The sequence below is a fragment of the Rhinichthys klamathensis genome, unplaced genomic scaffold (genome assembly GCF_029890125.1).
Source record: "Rhinichthys klamathensis goyatoka isolate OS25496 unplaced genomic scaffold, OSU_Roscu_1.1 h1tg000180l_1, whole genome shotgun sequence".
NCBI lineage: Eukaryota > Metazoa > Chordata > Actinopteri > Cypriniformes > Leuciscidae > Rhinichthys > Rhinichthys klamathensis.
In genome coordinates this window covers 2,701,943-2,721,449 of record NW_026606708.1, presented here as the reverse complement: position 1 = coordinate 2,721,449, position 19,507 = coordinate 2,701,943, and the positions used below count along the sequence as shown (strand labels likewise).

The 19,507-nt window shown below is 39.0% G+C and overlaps 3 protein-coding genes across 7 annotated transcripts; 2 read left to right on the top strand and 1 right to left on the bottom strand.

The window, feature by feature from the left end:
• Positions 1-283: 283 nt before the first annotated feature.
• On the bottom strand, positions 284-3,306 carry LOC130094709 (uncharacterized). Of its 4 annotated transcripts, XM_056261129.1 has the most exons (9): positions 3,198-3,297; positions 3,071-3,118; positions 2,873-2,941; positions 1,708-1,768; positions 1,556-1,606; positions 1,435-1,479; positions 1,283-1,347; positions 1,091-1,202; positions 284-606 (listed from the first exon to the last, which is right to left on the bottom strand). In XM_056261129.1, exons 5-9 carry the CDS (start codon positions 1,562-1,564, stop codon positions 289-291), a joined length of 549 nt encoding a protein of 182 aa, XP_056117104.1. In that variant the 5' UTR covers positions 1,565-1,606; positions 1,708-1,768; positions 2,873-2,941; positions 3,071-3,118; positions 3,198-3,297; the 3' UTR covers positions 284-288. The 4 variants fall into 4 exon arrangements, with proteins under 4 accessions (XP_056117104.1, XP_056117105.1, XP_056117106.1 ...); XM_056261130.1 differs by lacking the exon at positions 2,873-2,941; XM_056261131.1 differs by lacking the exon at positions 3,198-3,297 and having other exon boundaries at positions 3,071-3,189.
• A 4,107-nt stretch (positions 3,307-7,413) lies between these two features.
• rpl10a (ribosomal protein L10a) lies at positions 7,414-12,682 on the top strand. The gene is made up of 6 exons (XM_056261027.1): positions 7,414-7,512; positions 7,951-8,018; positions 8,674-8,754; positions 9,172-9,320; positions 9,438-9,610; positions 12,463-12,682. Exons 1-6 carry the CDS (start codon positions 7,504-7,506, stop codon positions 12,631-12,633), a joined length of 651 nt encoding a protein of 216 aa, XP_056117002.1. The 5' UTR covers positions 7,414-7,503; the 3' UTR covers positions 12,634-12,682.
• A 248-nt stretch (positions 12,683-12,930) lies between these two features.
• si:ch211-163l21.11 (inositol 1,4,5-triphosphate receptor associated 2) lies at positions 12,931-19,460 on the top strand. 2 transcript variants are annotated; one of them, XM_056261025.1, is made up of 13 exons: positions 12,932-13,119; positions 14,000-14,057; positions 14,142-14,205; positions 14,318-14,345; positions 16,488-16,628; positions 16,730-16,861; positions 16,989-17,136; positions 17,226-17,269; positions 17,441-17,491; positions 17,587-17,711; positions 18,703-18,831; positions 18,968-19,105; positions 19,196-19,460. In XM_056261025.1, exons 1-13 carry the CDS (start codon positions 13,117-13,119, stop codon positions 19,326-19,328), a joined length of 1,194 nt encoding a protein of 397 aa, XP_056117000.1. In that variant the 5' UTR covers positions 12,932-13,116; the 3' UTR covers positions 19,329-19,460. The 2 variants fall into 2 exon arrangements, with proteins under 2 accessions (XP_056117001.1, XP_056117000.1); XM_056261026.1 differs by lacking the exon at positions 18,703-18,831 and having other exon boundaries at positions 12,931-13,119.
• The last annotated feature ends 47 nt before the right edge of the window (positions 19,461-19,507 follow it).

Here is a 19,507-nt window from a genome sequence, read left to right as displayed (position 1 = left end):
ACTCTTTCCGCTGTAACAGCTCAGTCACTTCAGACGAACACTCTTTCCGCTGTAACAGCTCAGTCACTTCAGACGAACACTCTTTCCGCTGTAACAGCTCAGTCACTTCAGACGAACACTCTTTCCGCTGTAACAGCTCTCAGTCCACTTCAGACGAACACTCTTTCCGCTGTAACAGCTCTCAGTCCACTTCAGACGAACACTCTTTCCGCTGTAACAGCTCTGTTCATTTAAACGAACACTCTTTCCGCTGTAACACACACACACACACACACACACACACACACACTAACAAAATGTATAGGGGTGACTGTGCACCCCAACTCCAGCATTTACTCTCAGGTTGAGGGTGTCTTTGCAAATAATCATGAAGGTTTCCATGTCCTGAATGTTTTCAAAAATGAACGTGAAAGGCTCCATGGCATAGCACTTCCTCGACTCCATCAGCACCCTCCACGCTTTCATTTGGTCATCATGATCCATCAACATGTATGATGGTTCTTGCACCTGGCCAGTGAAAAGCCCAATACTGTTCCTCACGATGTATTCTGCCTGGTACATATGTTTCAATGTGAGGGGCAGCTCCTCCACTTCTACCTGTTCCTCCTATGATAAAGTAAAATACCATAAATTAAGACTACAACATAAAATGTTTTGGTCTTTCAAACGGGGCCTAAAGACATCTTTTCAGCAAAAAAATGAACAAATGTCTCTTGGAGATGGCTGCAATGTAACTAAGGGTGAAAGATTGACAACGTTTACATGCACCCTCATAATGCGATTATAATGGGATTTTAGCAATATTGCAATTATATTTTACCTCATGTAAACACAATACTTAAAGCAACACTATGTAACATTTTTACCTTAAAATAATGTTTCCAAAATCTTATCAGTGGTTCATCAAGTCATAACAGGGTGAAAGGCACTTCTGCCATTGCCTGACGGGGTCTGTATCGCTTTTACTGGCACTACGGAACTTCGGGGTTCGGGTAGTAACTTGGCTTGCTACGGTAGTCGGTGTTACCGGTGTTAATTTAACATTTAGAATGCGTACGTGAAAATGGTTGTCTGGTTAGTTTGGCCATACCTTGACTATTTGGGGTCGAGAAATCCTATAAATAGGTGGTAGGGTGCCTGCCATCAGCTGTTCTGCCTCCTCTGTCCAGAAGGCAAAGCGCTGCCCGAAGTTCTGCCCATGCCTATTCAAAAGTATGGTACTTTTAATGTAGCATAATTGTAAAGCAGACCAATGTTTTACTGCTTGAAATATATGCCCTACCTTGCGATCGAGAATTTCTCCAGAATCTGGAGACACCACCACTTCCGAATAGATGGTATGTCAGTCTGTAATACACATGTAATATTGGAGTCTTGCATTGTTTGTTTTTTAACATTCTTTGATACATATACATTCCATGAATTACAACTTACATCCAAAAAGTGAAACATGGCACCAGTACAGATGCAGAGGGCATACTGTTAAAGAGAAAAATAATTACTATGGAGATTTAGGACAAACAGGAAAAATTGAGTAGAAATTGTATAAGTTTACCATAAGCATGAATATCCCACAGCTCTGTCCATCTGACTGAACTGGAAATGGCTGAAAAGTAATATACAGTTACTCAGATGTAATGTTGACAACCATATATAGTGTCCGCTGAGCAAAATGAAATGGCAAATTTACATAGTAAGTAAAGTTACATCAAAATCTTTGCCCGTCTTCTCCACCCACGGTCCATTAGCCACTGCTCCTGCAAGTTGTCTGGAAAAACATTATGCAAAACTGAATCCATAGAACAAGGTTTTTTCCTTAATCCTAAAGCCAGAGAACAAGGCTTTTACTCAATCCTAAAGCCAGAGAACAAGGTTTTTACTCAATCCTAAAGCCAGAGAACAAGGCTTTTACTCAATCCTAAAGCCAGAGAACAAGGCTTTTACTCAATCCTAAAGCCAGAGAACAAGGTTTTTACTCAATCCTAAAGCCAGAGAACAAGGCTTTTACTCAATCCTAAAGCCAGAGAACAAGGCTTTTACTCAATCCTAAAGCCAAAGAACAAGGCTTTTAATCAAACCTAAAGCCAGAGAACAAGGCTTTTACTCAATCCTAAAGCCAAAGAACAAGGCTTTTAATCAAACCTAAAGCCAGAGAACAAGGTTTTTACTCAATCCTAAAGCCAGAGAACAAGGCTTTTACTCAATCCTAAAGCCAGAGAACAAGGCTTTTAATCAAACCTAAAGCCAGAGAACAAGGCTTTGCCTGAACAGGATATCAGTCCATTTCACTCAGTTTGATCTGTATTTGTTAAGGCTGTTACACAATGTCATCAGATTGAAGATTTTCAGAGTGCTGTTCAGGCTTAACTGGATGAAAAAAAAAGTAGAAAACACCCCCTATCATGTATTAACTTTAATTCCCATAGTAGCACGTAACTACATGCACTTTATGTTCTTTGTTAGCCTTAATCGGTCACAGGTCAAACCTTGCTAATGTCCTCTGCTTATGCATTTCAAACCTAAATATGGTTCGGTATTTCTCATCTCCAAACCCATTTGGACATAATGAGTCCAGAAAAATAGCCTCCTTCTTAGCAACTAATAACACCTGTGAAGAACATACCCTATTAATGTCAGCTATAGGGGCACCAACTGGTTTAAAAATAGAGGAAAAACTAAAAAACAATGTAACTGTACACAAAGCATGTAGTGGCTTGCTGTTTGTGACCCCCTAGACCATGCTGGCAAAATGATGATATCTTTAGATTCCACATTGTCCTATGAAAAAAAAACTATGTTCAGATCTCCTTGGACATAATCTTCACTTAAAGAGGTGTATCTGCGGGACTTATCAACACATTATACAACTTACCGGCAAACTAGGTTCGCTTAGTTTCCATTTAGGGACTTCAAATAGGTCAGCAATGTGGACATCCATTCCCTGAATAAAATTGTATGTCTGCATTTCATATACATACATCTCACAAAAGTGAGTAGTAAAAATGTGAGAGGTGCACTCACTTTTGCACAAACTTATGTGTAAGTCATCAAGGTAAATACAAATACATACATGTCTCCTGCCTGCCTCCTCTACCAGCCTGAAGCACGCATTCCCAATCTGAAAGCACAGAATGTTTTGCATAATTACAATAAAGGCATTAGAACCATCCAAACTCTTTACAGCAATATCCACTTACACTGCTCTCCACCTGTTCATCTAGCCCCAGGCTCCAAAAGTCTTCCCTTTGAAGACAAACTGGGCCATCCAGAACAACAATTTCTTTTGCTGGACGTGTTCTATCCAGCACATAGGTCAGCTAGAAATAAAAAATATCCCTGTTAGGAATAAGCAATCATGCATTTATTATTTAAAGCACACCAACAAGCTGTGCATGTGAACTATCCAGTTTAGTTTGGCACTCACCACTTGTTCTTGTTGAGGACACAACCTCTTGTGCCACAGTGGACCTTTATTGGCATACTGGTGGTCCACCAGTCCAATGTCTTCTGCATTGTTTTGGCTGCCCTCCGATTCATGGCTATGATCTACACAACAGGAAAGTAAATAGTAATCAGCATTGCCAAGTGTCATGTTTATATTTGCTATGTCACCAAGTAGGATTATTACAATACCTTGTGGCCGAAAGTAGGGCCTTAGCTGTGCAACATTCATTTTCTGTATTTTTCCTAACATAGCCACACTTGCCACACCCTTCTCTGTCAGGGATGTGAGGGTGAATGGCCCTTGGTGGAGATCCTGTAAACAATTTCCCTTCTTCACCTTCTTTTTGGGCTCCCCAATTAGGACCTCGTCCCCTGCCTTAACTGAGCACTGGCGAACCCCTTTCCTTTTCTTTGCCTCAAAAGCCTTTTTTTGTTTCCCCTGTGCCTTTTCAATGTTTTTCCGTACCTTAAAGATAAGAATATATTACTATGCGAACATTCTTATTCAAATTGAACATGCCATTCACACAACTCTGAACAAACCGTTTCATTGAGGGCCTTGACTCCAGCTAGTTTTAGCTCCAGCTCCTCCTCTGGGTCCGCCAATTCAAAGGCAGCGTCTGTCTCACAGACATTTAATGCCTGTGGTAGACGGGGGTGCCTATTGTACATTAAAAAGTACGGGCTGTACTTGGTGGATCTCTAATTTGAAACAAAATGTTTTGCATCAAATCACAAAATAAAACTCTTAAAACATGTATGCAACATATGTTATCTAGTCATTTTGAATAATAACCTGTTTTGCAGTGTTTATTCCATAAACTATGGCCTGTAAGTGGATGTCCCAATCATCATGGTGCTGATTAACATATTTTCTGAGAGTCCTCTTTATATTTTGATTAGTTCTCTCATCCTTCAACATAGAAAGGAATTGTTACATGCACTTTAGTGTACATTGGCTAAAATGGACTTTACTGTTTTGCGGGATGTCATGAGGGCACACTTACTTGGCCGTTTGACTGGGGATGGTATGCACTTGTGATGGCATGCTTGATGTTCAACGCCGCAAATATGTGTGCATTAAGCTGTACATCAGACACACATGGTTATTTTCAATATTTATTGGTCTCAGAAATGACCAATGAATTGTGATGATGCCATATGCCCTGTGTGAAGGGAGAGGGTAATAAGGACACATACCTCGTTAACAAATGCACGGCCCCTGTCAGTGATGATTTTCCGGACCATACCAAATGTGTAGAGCTTTGACACAAGTGCCTCAGCCACCTCAGTGCTAGAGCCACACTTCAAAGGCTCAGCGATAACCCACTTGGTGAACAGGTCTGTCACCGTGAGGACGTATTGATGGTCTTTCATGGTTTTTTTCAGTGGACCAATGAGGTCCATACCGACCACCTCCCACGGCTCTTTCACCTGTGGAGATATGTAATATTACCACATCACCTAACTTGTTGCTTTAAGTGGTACACCAAGGTAAGCTCTACCTTAATAGGGTGAAGGGCAGGAGACACAGTCTTTATGGGGTCGTTCTTTTGGCATCTGTGACAGCTTTTGACCTGATGGATACATTTATTATTTAGACAAAATAATTATATTATTTAGACAAAATAATTATCTGAAGTCAAACAAAGCCACTAAATCAATTCATTGCCTGAGAGCCATAGTGTCAAATTCCATTAAAGTTCCAAAAAAGTACCCAATCTGCCACATCTGCCTTTATGTTATCCCAGTAGTACCCCACAGCAACCCTGTCCATGGTCGCCCTCACGCCCCCATGGTTCCCTGTTCCAGGGTTGTTGTGGCACTCCTCCAGGACAGCCCGCCTCTGCTCATCAGACAGCACAACCAGCCTCATGAATTGTGCACTGGGGCCAATGTAGAATAATTTACTTTCTGTGATAGACAAACAATGTTTGTAACGTAATGATTTTGCTGCTTTGTTTGGTATTACAATACAGCACGTATGTGCACATGTGTCTGTTCAGGGATGCAAACACGTGTGGTGAAAAATGTTGGCGGTTACTATGTCTGACTAGATGGAACGTTACTGACATGCTCACACGTGTTAACTAAAACAATGCGAAATATTATTTTCAAATACCAGAGTATAGAAGAACAAGAGGCGAAACTCTGATGCTTTTTTTGGTAACAGCCACTAGGTGGCGTTTCGGTAGCCCGCCATTTTGGGGTGAAGTTTCCAACTGGAGTTACTGGACAACAGCACAGATAACAGTTTTTTGAGGTAGTTTTTTCTTGCATTAGTGAGTATTACCATTTTATGCAACTTTACACAATTACTACTATTATTAGTTAGTTACCAACTTCACTAGGCCTGAAATATATTTTGTACGTTTTAATCCCCTGGATTATGCTAAAAACATGATGATCTTATAGAACATGATGCATTGCTGTGTCCGTTATTCTATAATTGCCACTTTTGTACAGTGGCTGTGTTTTTGTTTACATAGTCTTGCTTTTTGAGAGAGAGAGAGAGAGAGAGAGAGAGAGAGAGAGAGAGAGAGAGAGAGAGAGAGAGAGAGAGAGAGAGAGAGAGAGAGAGAGAGAGAGAGAGAGAGAGAGAGAGAGAGAGAGTGTGTGTGTGTGTGTCTGTTCGTGTTTGTGTGAGAGAGAGAGAGAGAGAGAGAGAGAGAGAGAGAGAGAGAGAGAGAGAGAGAGAGAGTGTGTGTGTCTGTTTGTTTGTGAGAGGGTGTCGGTTCCTGTTTGTTTGTGTGTGAGTGAGAGAGTGTGTGTTTGTGTGTGAGAGAGTGTCTGTTTGTGTGAGAGAGTGTGCGAGTGAGTTTGTGTGTGAGAGAGAGTGTGTTTGTGTGTGAGAGGGTGTCTGTTTGTATCTGTTCCTGTTTGTTTGTGTGTGAGTGAGTGAGTTTGTGTGTGAGAGAGTGTCTGTTCGTGTTTGTTTGTGTGTGAGTGTGTGTGTCACAAATCATAATTCAACTTGAATGGTCTGTTTGTGTCTGTTCGTGTTTGTTTGTATGAGTGAGAGAGTGTCTGTGTTTGTGTGAGAGAGTGAGTTTGTGTGTGTGAGAGAGTGTGTTTGTGTGTGAGAGGGAGTATGTTTGTGTCTGTTCCGGTTTGTTTGTTTGTGTGTGAGTTTGTGTGTGAGAGAGTGTCTGTTCGTGTTTGTTTGTGTCAACTTATTAAAATATCTTACTTTACTGCAACTATCTGTTTCTGCTTCTTTATCATATTTATAGTGTGTGATTTATAAAATACCTTATATCCTACATCACATACATCATATATTGTGTCTGGTCACTGTATATCTTATATCAGAATATTATATTACTGTAAGCCTACTGTGAATATTAAAATACGCCGAACCATGTGTCCTGTATCATAGCTACATGAATGACATTTGCAGCAAAAAAAACCGCGCGAAAATCAGTTTGATATTCAGTGAGGTATAATTAATTTAATGCGCTGACAGCTCATTGCACCTGCCAAACAGATTACAGCGGGTGACCGGTCTAAGATGGGACACTGGCAGTAACTTAGCGGTTGATAGGGCGTCTATCAATAATGATGTCTATGCACTCACGTACCTCTTATAACAAAATTTGCAGCCATTCGTGAGACCTTCTTCTTCAACGCTGCATCCACCAACCCGTCAACCAAATATTGTCTAACGGCAGCGTAAAGGGCAAACTTCTCATTTCGCTCATTTCTTCCACTGAACTCCATTTTCTTTTGCTGTGAGTGAATGAAAGTTTCGCGGTACAAATATGCGCATGCGTGGAACAGATCGTGCAGTGTCGTAAATCAAAATCAGCATCGCAAAACAGAATTATAATTTGCGCATGTGCGTTTTCTACTGCGTCTACTACGCATGCGTAGAACGGATCGTGCAGGTGGAACGGATCGTGTACCGACAGCCCGTCTCTGGGTATACGTTTTGTGGCCACAACAATCATGGCGGCTCCGGAAGTCCGTTCTTCACATCCGGGCGCATATATTCAGCGCAACTTCCCTTCATCCTTCCTTTTTCCGAGCTCCGTGTGAAAGGAGAGACATCACGGCAAAATGAGGCACGTGAGAAATATTCATATATATTTATATATAACGTGTTTAATTCCATATTCATTGATATTTCACTGTTTAATGGGTACATGAGCAAATATATCGTCAAGCAATGCCAGTCGGACATAGTAACATTTCTTGACAACCTCGAACAGCCTTTGAGAGATGCCACGCTGTTTAGCGGGCCATCTGCAATGCAATCCGGTTTAATCTGAGGATTATTTAACTTCATCTGAAATTATAATTATTTTGACAGCTGCTATTCATAGGTAACATGATTTATATTGAAATATTGAAGTGTTAAAACACTGTTTGGAGGCATGTTAATGATATATTCACCGGTCAATCATCTTACGTAGTCATCACGACATTTTATGTGCTCGAGACACTCGGGAGTAAACTGTAGTCATGCAATTAATCTCATATATATTTTTTTTTCTTAACAGCAAGGTCTCAAGAGACACTTTGTACGAGGCTGTTCGGGAGGTCCAGTCTGGTTCCCGTCTTAAGAGGAGAAAGTAAGACTCGGACAATATTGTTTTTCCCAGCAACTGACTGACTTCTAAAAAATGTTGTATTGCAAGCCATATTAGCATTATACCTCTAAGTATTATAAATTATTTATTTGTCACATGAACTTTTTTTTAAGAAGCAAGTATTTTAATGCCGAACAGCGTGTTTCAATACTTCCATTGTGGAGAAATTGAGATTGGTGCTAGTGTCCTATTCATCGGCACTACGGTTTAATATACAAGTACTAGTGAAGCTTGAACATGAGTTTATAGCTATGGTATAGTTGCAGGTAACCAAGTATGTAGTACTACCTAATGAGTTAAGTTAACTACTACTAACTAAATGGGTAGCAGCAACAATTGGTATTCCTTAATGTTGGAATTGTGAAGTTTATCTGAACTTTTTATCCAGTAGTTATGTCACATGTCACTATTGGGATAGTGATTTGTTTCAAAGCAACTAGTGCTTTTGAAAGTTAACTTCTGGTGAACAGATGTTGTTGCTAGTTTAGATTATTAGTTAAATGGGATAATTGTTTAACCAATTGCCATAATGTGTAGAAATAAGCCTCTGCTTAAATAACAGCTGTGTTTTAGTTAACACCACTGTATGTGACCATTACTTGTATATGGGATATTTATAGTGACTTTTATATTTAAGGTTTCTTGAGACTGTGGAACTGCAGATCAGCTTGAAGAACTACGATCCCCAGAAGGACAAGCGTTTCTCAGGCACCGTCAGGTTCGGACCTTTACTGTATCACCCAGCCTTCTCACTGCTTGCCCTTTGATTTGCCTTAATAAATCTCTGGATGTCTTGACATGGATTAGTTATCCACTTGATTAAATTGCATGAGCGGGCAAGTTAAAGGCAGGCATTGGAGAACAGCCTCGGGTAGTCTGTCTGAACCACCCATTCTTAGGGTTGGTGAAGCAGGCGGACCCCTACCCTGGGTCTTAAAACATGAGGGGAGGCTATAGGTGACTGCTTTCATGCAGTCATACCTAAGCCGACCATTTTGTTAAATGCCTGTGCAATCAACACCTGATGCCAGCTCAGGTGGTATGGGTAAGCCTCTTCTGATCTGCATCACATGGGTCGAAAGGGGTCCGATATGCTTATGCTTTGTCTGTCAGTCTAATCCGTCACTCCTCATAGGCTGAAGACCACCCCACGCCCCAAGTTCTCTGTGTGTGTCCTTGGTGATCAGCAGCATTGTGATGAAGCCAAAGCCGCCGAGTTCCCACACATGGACATCGAGGCTCTTAAAAAGCTCAACAAGAACAAGAAAATGGTCAAGAAGCTGGGTGAGTTTCCTCTGAAGATTCGTGGTCAACAGAACATTAGCTATAAATTAGAAGACATGCATGTGCTATAGCTCGTTCTGTATTGAGTCTACATATTGATTTTGTGGTTCTTTTTAGCAAAAAAGTACGATGCTTTCCTGGCCTCTGAGTCTCTGATCAAGCAGATTCCTCGTATCCTGGGACCTGGTCTCAACAAGGCAGGAAAGTTTCCTTCTCTCCTCACCCATAACGAGAACCTGATCACCAAGGTGGATGAAGTAAAATCCACCATCAAATTCCAGATGAAGAAGGTATGTTTATATTCATGAAATCGCATCACTTTTTCACTCCAGCATGCACTAGCGTTCAAAAGTTTGGGCTGCCTTTTATTTTTTTTATCAAATTGATCAACTGATAGTTAAGACCTTTGTTAAAAAAATATGTAGCTGTTCTTTTGAACTTTCTTTTCACCAAAGAATCCTGGGGTGAAAAGTGCTGTTTCCACTAGGGCTGTAGCGATACACTAATCTCACGATACGATACGATACACGATATTCGGCTGACGATACGATATATATCACGATATTCAGCCAACGATACGATTCGATATAATTCGATACACTTACATCATTTTCTGAAAGATTTAAAGGGGACAGAGTGATTTTGGTGACATCTTGTGAGTCTTCCATTTACTTGGATTGAATTAATTGAACTGAAAACTGAAAACATCATTTACACAATATATGTCTCTGACTGGGCAGAGAGTACAGCTTGCAAATGCTGGACAAAATGAATCAAATATGTGTAGAGAAAATTAGTTCTATTTATTGAAAGACAACAGTGCAAACTGTAGCTTATAAGCCTTTGTTAATTGCAATACTGCACTTTATTTACTTTTCAATGGAGAGTTAAAAGGTGCAGCAAGTGGCCTGTTGTGAACAGTTTCTTTGCACTGCCTTTTCTTTGACAGCTTTTTTAGCTTGACACTGAACATGTGACGTGCTTCAGTTGTGCGCGAGGTCAAGCCGTCGCACGTCAGGGAAACTCTCTCCGCGCTGGCCAGGGAGGCTTTGACGTGTGCTCTTGCCTGAGTGTACAGCCTGGGAATGCAAACCTTGATGAGGTGTTCGCGGGTTGGAATAGGATAGCGGGGCTCCATCGCGTTCACCATGCGCCTAAAGCCGGCGTTTTCCACCACCGAATACGATTTTTTTAAAATTTTTTTTTTTTTTACTAAGCCTATTTAAAATCGTATTTGATTGCAGAGCGCCGCAGCGCATTCACGCAGCACTACCTCGCTCTCGCTCTCTCTCTCTCTCTCTCTCTCTCTCTCTCTCTCTCTCTCTCTCTCTCTCTCTCTCTCTCTCTCTCTCTCTCTCACACACACACACACACACACACTCATCCGTACCTCGCGCACTTTCTCACTCACGGAACACCGCTGCACAAATCTGTCCAACACAGCGCTGTCAATTTCGGAGACCCAGCTTTAAAAAAAGCTACTAGCCAGCATGCAAGGAGCCTAGCCAACAAGGAGAGCTAAGTTGTTGTTTGAATACAGCTGGATTTTCGTCAATATCGATGCACGCGCGCAGCTGGCCACTAGCGGCTGGCTGACCAAATCACTCTTCATGCAACGCGAACGGGTTTAACACGGGGGATTTGAATGGGACTTATGTATCGATACTCGCGGCCTAAAAATCGATACTTTCTTGGGAGAAAAAATATCGATTTATATCGCAGAATCGATAAAATCGCTCAGCCCTAGTTTCCACGAAGCAGCACAACCATTTTTAACATTGATATGAAAAGTTTCTTAAGCACCAAATCAGCATATTAGAATGATTTCTGATGGATCATGTGACACTGAAGACTGGATTAATGATGCTGAAAATTCAGCTTTGCCATCACAGGAATACATTACCTTTTAAAATGTTCAAATATAATCGGGGTTCACCGATATGAAAATTTTGGCCAATAACCGATATATTGGCTGATAAATCTAAATTCAAATTTGTATATATTTTGATAGCCTGTATACATAAACAAAAGGCTCACCATTAAAATCCATGTCCCAAACTCTTCAACATAAATCAAACATATACAATACAGTAGCCTAGTTTGAACCAGTGTAAGATTAAAGGAGAACTCCGGCGCAAAATGAACCTTTGGTCTAATAAAACATTGGTACCTAGTCAACCGTTCTCTGAGATTTGTTTTCATGATAATCGAATGTAAAGAGTTTTATCTCTTAAATCTGTTTAGCTTATAACGCTAGTAATGGGGGCATTTAATAAGTAAAAAGAAATCGCTAGTTAATACCACTAACAAGGCTCAAAATAGCCCCACACTAACACAGTAACATAATGAGGGTCCCTACATGCAAAACGAAGCATTGAGAACTTTGTAAGTGTACAGACCGTTTAATAAGGAGATATTTTATAAAGACAGTCCACTTCGTGTATACAGACAGGAGCCATCTTTGGAAAACAGTCTCGACTAGTCAAACCACGAACGCCATTCATACAGTTCAGCTCACTTAGCACGTCGTTCGTGGTTTGGCTCGTCGCGCTGAAACACTGGCAAACAAGAATTCACAAAATTATTTTACAGGTGTGTTCTTATGTTATGAAGCCTTTGTGACATTTGTGCTGCACATGTTGCACTTAACCAAATCTTCCTTTTCAAAGTGATTCCAATCATGGCAAACTGTGCGCATCTCTCAACTGAAGTAAATCTACCTATTGGCTTTGCTATATTGACCTAATTTTCTTATCGGATCGATAACTATAACAAAAAATGACCATTTATCGGCAGATATCAATATGTGGTCGATGTATCGTGCATCGCTAAAATATAAATTAGTTATTTTAAATTGTGGACGGACATAGTATTGGTTTGTATCTTCGATCAAATGAATGCAGCCTTCATAAGCAAAATACTCTTCTTTTTTTTTCTTCTTTTTTTATGTTAATAATCATGCTGCCCCCAAATTTCTGAACAATAGTGTACATTACAAGTGTTGTAATGTTCCTTTTAACTGCAAGATACGTTGTACATGCTGATTAAAAGATTTCATTAAGAACTGAATGTATTTATCCAACTGGGAAAATTGTGCTTGAGACCATTTGAGAAGTTTATAACGGTCATCTGTCATGTTCAGGTTCTGTGTCTGGCTGTGGGAGTTGGTCATGTCAGGATGACTGAGGAAGAGCTGGTCTACAACATTCACCTGGCTGTGAACTTCCTGGTGTCTCTGCTGAAGAAGAACTGGCAGAACGTCAGAGCTCTCTACATCAAGAGCACCATGGGAAAGCCACAGCGCCTCTATTAGAGACTTTGTTCCATAATTTTTCCATAAATAAATGTGGAGTTGGTCCAAATCTGGTCTGTTTCTGTCTTTCTTAACGTGTCATTCATGATCTTTCAAATAAATGCTAAATTTGCTCATTTAATCTGTTTTGCAAAACGAAATCTGTAAATCTCTTTTGCAAAACATGCCATCAAAGTATCTTGTCCAAATTAAAAGAATAGTTTATCAAAGGCTTTTAGTTTTTTGTTTTTTTATAGACTGGTTTAGTGAAAAGCTGCATGTAGTTCACAGAAAAAGCTTGGATTATAAAAGGCTCCATGCATGCAGTGTGTTTGTGTTTTGTAGTGTTGAATTTGTTGTTAATGGCTTTGTCATACTAGTATATGTGGCAGCCATGACATGTCTGAAACAGCCTTATTAGCCTCATCTATCTCTTAATGAGATTATGTAGTGCCTGTTAGGAGTAAGAAGAGAAGTGGAGAGCAAGAAATCACAGTAAATGTCATGGTAAGCAAGCGTTTGTCTTTATTTAACGTTTCCATACTTGTGGTTACCTTGAAACCGAGCAGTAAATCTCAAGCATGAAAACTCCTCACCTTTCGGCGGGGAGGAGGTCGTGGTCAACATTTACCCGCTATATCTCTATAAACTTCGCAGCTTTAAAAAAAAAAAACAATCATCATTCCTAATGCCGATACCTGACAGCCAGTCAGAGTGGGGCAGAATTGTTTTCAAAGTATTTTACACCGCGAGTCTGACAACTGGATTCAATGCCGACGACCAAAGAACGGCACGTCGGAAAGTTAGCTTACAATGTTAACTGTCCTGTCAGATACAGACAGTGATTTTGACGAATTTTAGATCAAAAGTGATGGTTAAAAAAATGTTTGGGTATTTTCTATATGTAGCTGCTGTTGTGTTTCTAAATCATTTCTGGGGGGGGGGGGGGGGGGGGGGGTATATGTGTATCCTTCTCACCTTTTTTTACCCCTGACCCGTTTTCATGCTTGAAATCTGTTGTCCAAATCCAATTATTGTGGTCCGAAGGAATTTGTAATGTTGGAGGGCTTTTGTTTATAGATGACAAGAATATGAAGGCAGAATTTCATAGATCTTTATTTGTAGAAACCTTGGTGTTTACAGTACAGATTCGCCATGGTACTGGAGAAATAAGAATACACGTTAGTTGAGCTTCTACATTCCGAATATAGTTTGACAATTTCAGTTCTTAATTATTTTGCGACTTGGGATTAATATGCAGATGATAATTTGATTAAATTTTCATTAACTCAGTTTGAGAGTTAAAATGGGCATCTAATCCATTTATTAGTATATTTTTTTGCTTACTATATATTACAATTTATTTTGGTTTAACATTAATGGTCAGGCCTGTGAAGACCAGCAAGTGCTGAACAACATCCAAACAGAGGATGACTCTGAGGAAGGTAACACTTCAACAAAACCATTTAGGCTACTCAGTCACAATACATCCTGCTTATTCTTAAATGGTATATTATTTTCTTCTGAAGGGCCTAAACATGAGGACCAAATTTCTCTAGAAGAGTCATTTATTGAGAGGCTGGGTCCTAACAGGTGATTAAAACTAGCTTTAAAGTCCCCCTAGGCATTTCTATGGATATACAAATATTTGATTCTTGCTTTGTGGACATAAATTCCTATAATGTCTCATTTTTCTCCATCATAGTGTTGATATGACAGAGGAGGAACTGGAGGTCAGTCCATTTTTGATTGAAATTCAAAAATTATGCCCCGGTTTCACAGACAGGGCTTAGATTAAGCCAGGATTAGGCCTTAGTTCAATTAGAGCATTTAAGTAGCTTTTAATAAACATGCCTTAGAAAAAATTTGCATCTTGAGACAAAACAATGGCAGTGACATATCTTAAGAAATGTCAGAGCAAGTTGCTTTCAGTTAAGGCAGCTCGGTAACACTTTAGAATACGGTTCCTTCGTTAATGAATAACTACACAAGAACCAATGAGTGACACAATATTAACAATCTAGTAACTATTATTAACTAACAAGAAACTCTGATTAACGAACTAGTAAGTAATAGCGCACAGATGAAAGTGGTAGTTCACTATTAACTAATCAATAACTACTATTTTTTTAATGCTTCCCAGAGAACTACTGAAAATTGTATTAACAATCTACTGTTAACTAAAAAGAAACACTGATTAACGAATTAGTAGCCTAAGTAATAGCGCACAGATGAAAGTGGTACTTCATACTTCTATGGGAATTACTAATTATTTGGATCCGTATTCTAAAGTGTTACATGATCTAGTCATGATTTGTGCAACCAAACACAAAAGTATTTTCAAGCGTTTGAGATTTTTGGTGAACTTTTAAATAGTATACTTTTAGTAAATTTCTTTAGAAGTATGTAGTAGGAACACTTGAGTCATTACTAGTTAGTTCCCATGATCTTCACTTTAAAATACGGATCCAAATAATTAGTAATTCCCATATAAGTATGTAGTAACACTTGAGTCATTACTAGTTTGTTACCATGATTCTTACAGTAGCTACTAAATGAAAAGCCAATAAAGTGTAGAATCTTCTAATCACTCACAAGGTATGCACAAACACACACATATATATATATAAGCTAGGAGACATACATAAAAACATATTTTTTGGGGAGGTAGGTTAAATAATAAAATAACTGTATATGGTATTTGGGTGGCTGATGACTCAATATGTTCCAGTACTCACCATGACTCTAGTGATTCAATGCCAGTCCAGAGGAATGCCGGAAAATTGGCCACAGGACAAGTAAGGTCCCGACAACTGCATTTAAAAATCCATTTCTTTAAAATGATTCAGTTGATAAATAGACAGCATAGGCCAATTATTAACAGCTTTCCCAAATCATAAGTCGGCTATGCTATTACATATTGATAATGTAAACAACCTTGTGTATTCATTTACAGTAGCAGTTAAAATGTTAATGTAGTGCTAGTCATTTGTCCTGCATTGGTTATTGATTAGTTTTGCATGAATAATTAAACTTTTTCAGTAGTTCTCTGGGAAGCATTAAAAAAATAGTAGTTATTGATTAGTTAATAGTGAAGTACCACTTTCATCTGTGCGCTATTACTTACTAGTTCGTTAATCAGAGTTTCTTGTTAGTTAATAATAGTTACTAGATTGTTAATATTGTGTTACTCATTGGTTCTTGTGTAGTTATTCATTAACGAAGGAACCGTATTCTAAAGTGTTACCGGCAGCTCAAATATGCATTTTAGTCCAGGACTAGGTTTAAGCCTTGTCTGTGAAACCGGGGGTATATGCATACACACACACATATATATGTATATATATATATATATATATATACTGTATACAATATTGTTACCTCAACATGATGTGATTGGATGAGTATGAGTTTTCTTTAAAGTGTGGCATAACTTTTTTTTCCATGTAGATTCTCCCTTATCTAAATATCTAGTAGCGGGTTTTATGGCTGACCATATTCAAACGAATGCAGTCAAAATCAATTTTGAAATAAATTTTTTTTCTCACCTTTACATAGGGGATTCTTTTTTTGTCAGCCGGGCCCCTTTGACCTAAAATACTGAAAATTTAAGTACCCCCTGCGATTTTTAGTTAATATTTTAATAATTGAACAACCTATTCACATGCTCACGATTCTCTGATGTCACGAGACATGCAGGTACACAGATAAAAGGTCATCTTTTTTTTTATTATTATTAATAAAAAAACATTTTTTTAATTAATTATTCACCTGTTTGGGAAACCCCATTTAAATATAATTCAAAGTATATTGAATATACTGATTATTTCTGAATACATTTTTCCCCTAAATTTTTCTTTTTGCTGCGATCACAGGCTGCTTTCTCTCGGCTGTCTCTGGCCTTTCACTGTGACCAGTTCACGCTGTGTCAAAGGCTGGAGACAGAGGAACACGCTCGGGACAATGCTGAGGAAAACCTCAAACTGGAAGTGGAAAGAAGCATGGAAGTGATTGAGGTATGACTACAGTCTGATTATAGATTTTTTTTATTATTGATTTTTTTTTTTGTTATGGGATTCAGCCATATGCCGATTCTTGGAGTGTATTTTTGTCACAGACACTCAAGGGAATGTGTTTAGATATCAAACGGGCCAGGCTCCTTCAGCGTCTTGAGCTGTGTCTTAACATTATCGGGGGCACCATCGGACGAATCTCCAACACAGCAGAGGTTCTTGGGGCAGTGCATCAGGTATCGGTCCATACTTGATTTTACTCTGGTAGCAAAGCCAGAGAACATTACAGTGGGTCCTACTGGAGTTGGTAGCTCAATAAATGTCCTTTTAATATGTTAAATCCAATTCTGTCTCTGTGAGTAGGAGGCTAAAGTGAGCCATGCAGTGGAACTGATGGTGGCTCATGTGGAGAACCTGAAGAGCCGCCACAAGAGGAACAGTGCTGTATTGGAGGAAATGAAGAAACAGATGGAGAAAAGCAGCAGAGAGCGACATTTCTGTGAGCAAAGGGGTAGGAGAACACCCATTCGGTTCTCTCATGATGTTAAAGTTGTGATCCACCCACTAGCATTTAAAAAAAATGTATGTGTTTTACTGCAGAGGAAATTGACTCTATTGAAAAGCTGGAAAAAGACCCACAGAAGGTATTGATTGCAAACTTGTTCAGTTTTATCCTGATTAAAATTTATCCTTGTTTGTTTTCTGAATGTATGTAGATATTTAAATAATTTGTAGTTGAGGTGTGAATTAAATGATTTGTTAGAGTATCATCTGATTGATAATACCTGTCTCTTTCTCTTCCGTCTCCCTCTCAGCCACAGTTACGGCGTAGAATCAGTACAAATGTCATCGCAAAGCAAACCCAGGTCGGTGCACAATGAGTTTCATTCACTCAATTACATTTTAACCACAATAAACATCTGATGTTATCTGATTTACTTCGTTTCTCTTTTATTTGAAGAGACAAAAAGTAAAGGAGTCAGAAGCTATATTATCTTCAGTGACCAATGAGATCAGTGACAGAGAGAGAGAATCAAACACAAAGAAACCAGACCACACAGAAGACTGCCTTCTAATGGACAGAGGGTAATTTGAATACATTTTACATTTTAAGTCTGTAGCAACAGAATTTCTCTTCATTATAGGATGCTGCAGGGATGACGTATTTTTGAAGGCCAAAGCCCAGAAATAAGTTAGCATTTTAGCAGTTTAGATTCCATCGCCTCAAACTCAATGGGTTTTTGGTTAAATGCTTGTAATAAGATCTGTGGATAACATAAGCTTTATTCTACGGCATAAAATACATAAGTAAAACCCCCACTCACTCACTCACTCAAAAAAAAAAAAAGCTTTTACTTGGCATTTGCTAACAAGTGGCTAAATGGGACTGCAGCTTTTGTCAGGGACATTAAACTATTAAACTCATCTACTCTCTACTCTGCTTTCACAGCCTTGTTGTGTTTATAATCTCGCTCTAACTCAAACCTCCAGGGAAAATGACCGCCGAAAGAGTTGTCGGAAGCTTAATGGTGGTGATATTGAAGTCATGCGACCGTGGTGCAGTTTTTAGGCAGTTGTATTTAGGCTTCACAATTTTTAAAAGTTTAACAAAACGTGCAAAAATCAACAGAGCTTATTTTGTGAAATAATCCAAAAGCCAATGGAAAAATCCTATTGGGTTTTTGTCAAGGGAAGCAGGGTCATGCTAACTTCCGGGTTGGCCTTCCAAAATCATCACTACAGCACTCTACTGTGATGTACATCTGATTGAAACAGATTATTGAAAAAGAAAAAAAAAAACGTAGGGTGGAGGCTTGGTTTGTCTTTAAAAAAAATGAAACAGTTCTCATTAAGATCACTCACATGCATTTATAAAGTAGATGGGGTGAATTTCTGCCATTTCGTCAACATGAAATTAAATTTGAACCTTGACTTTCTTTAAGTTTCTGACCTGAAGTCCTGTCCTAAAGTTTTCCTTCTTACATCGTTTACTCAAAAATACATAACATTTTTTGGAGGTTAATTTAAATTGACTTTTATGGTCTGATACCATATCTAAAGTCTCACATTTCTTAAGGCAAGTAGTACCTCGAGAGGACAGTCCCTCACAAACTGCCATGGTGAATAGTCCTGAGGAGACATCCTCTGCCCAAATTCTTCCCAGCCAGACTCTGAGACTTGAGCCGGACCCTGTCTATGTAAAAAAGTAAGTTACTTAAACCATTGGCATTAATCCTGTGGAAGAACTTTCATGAATAAATTCAATTTAATGTAGCATTAGAGACATAAGTAAACCACATGCATTTGGTGCTAAGAGACTGTTGATTTTATATCTGCTACAGTCAAAAGAGAAACACAAGTTCACTGCCAGTGTTACCTCATCAAAGACTGAAGAGCAAGGCAGCGCTGGACCACAGTCATGCCTGGCTCAAGAGATCCGAGCGCTACTTCAGAGACTGTGATAGATGTGTCATCAGCTTGTGAGTTAACTCCTTTTTCACTTATTCTTTTATTTATTGAATTATTAATGCATTCATTTTTTTTTTTGGAACTCACTTGTATGGTTTCAGACAGCGCCCCCTGATGCAATGGATGTATCACTGCCGCTGGATAATCCTGGTCATCTACCTCACTGTTCTTTGCTCAATCATAATATTAGCCATTTTAGTGTGGCTGCTACAAACACCTGTCTTATGGATGTGAAAAATTCTAATAAATATCCATAGAAATTAAAATGGAATGAATCTGTTAAAAGTACTATTGATAGCTTTTGGTTACCGTTTGGTAGTTTTAACTTTGTTTTAGGGGAAACTGTTTCATGTATAGCTTGCAAATTGTCTCAGAAAACAAGTGCTAGTGCAAGATTTTTATTCTATTTTATT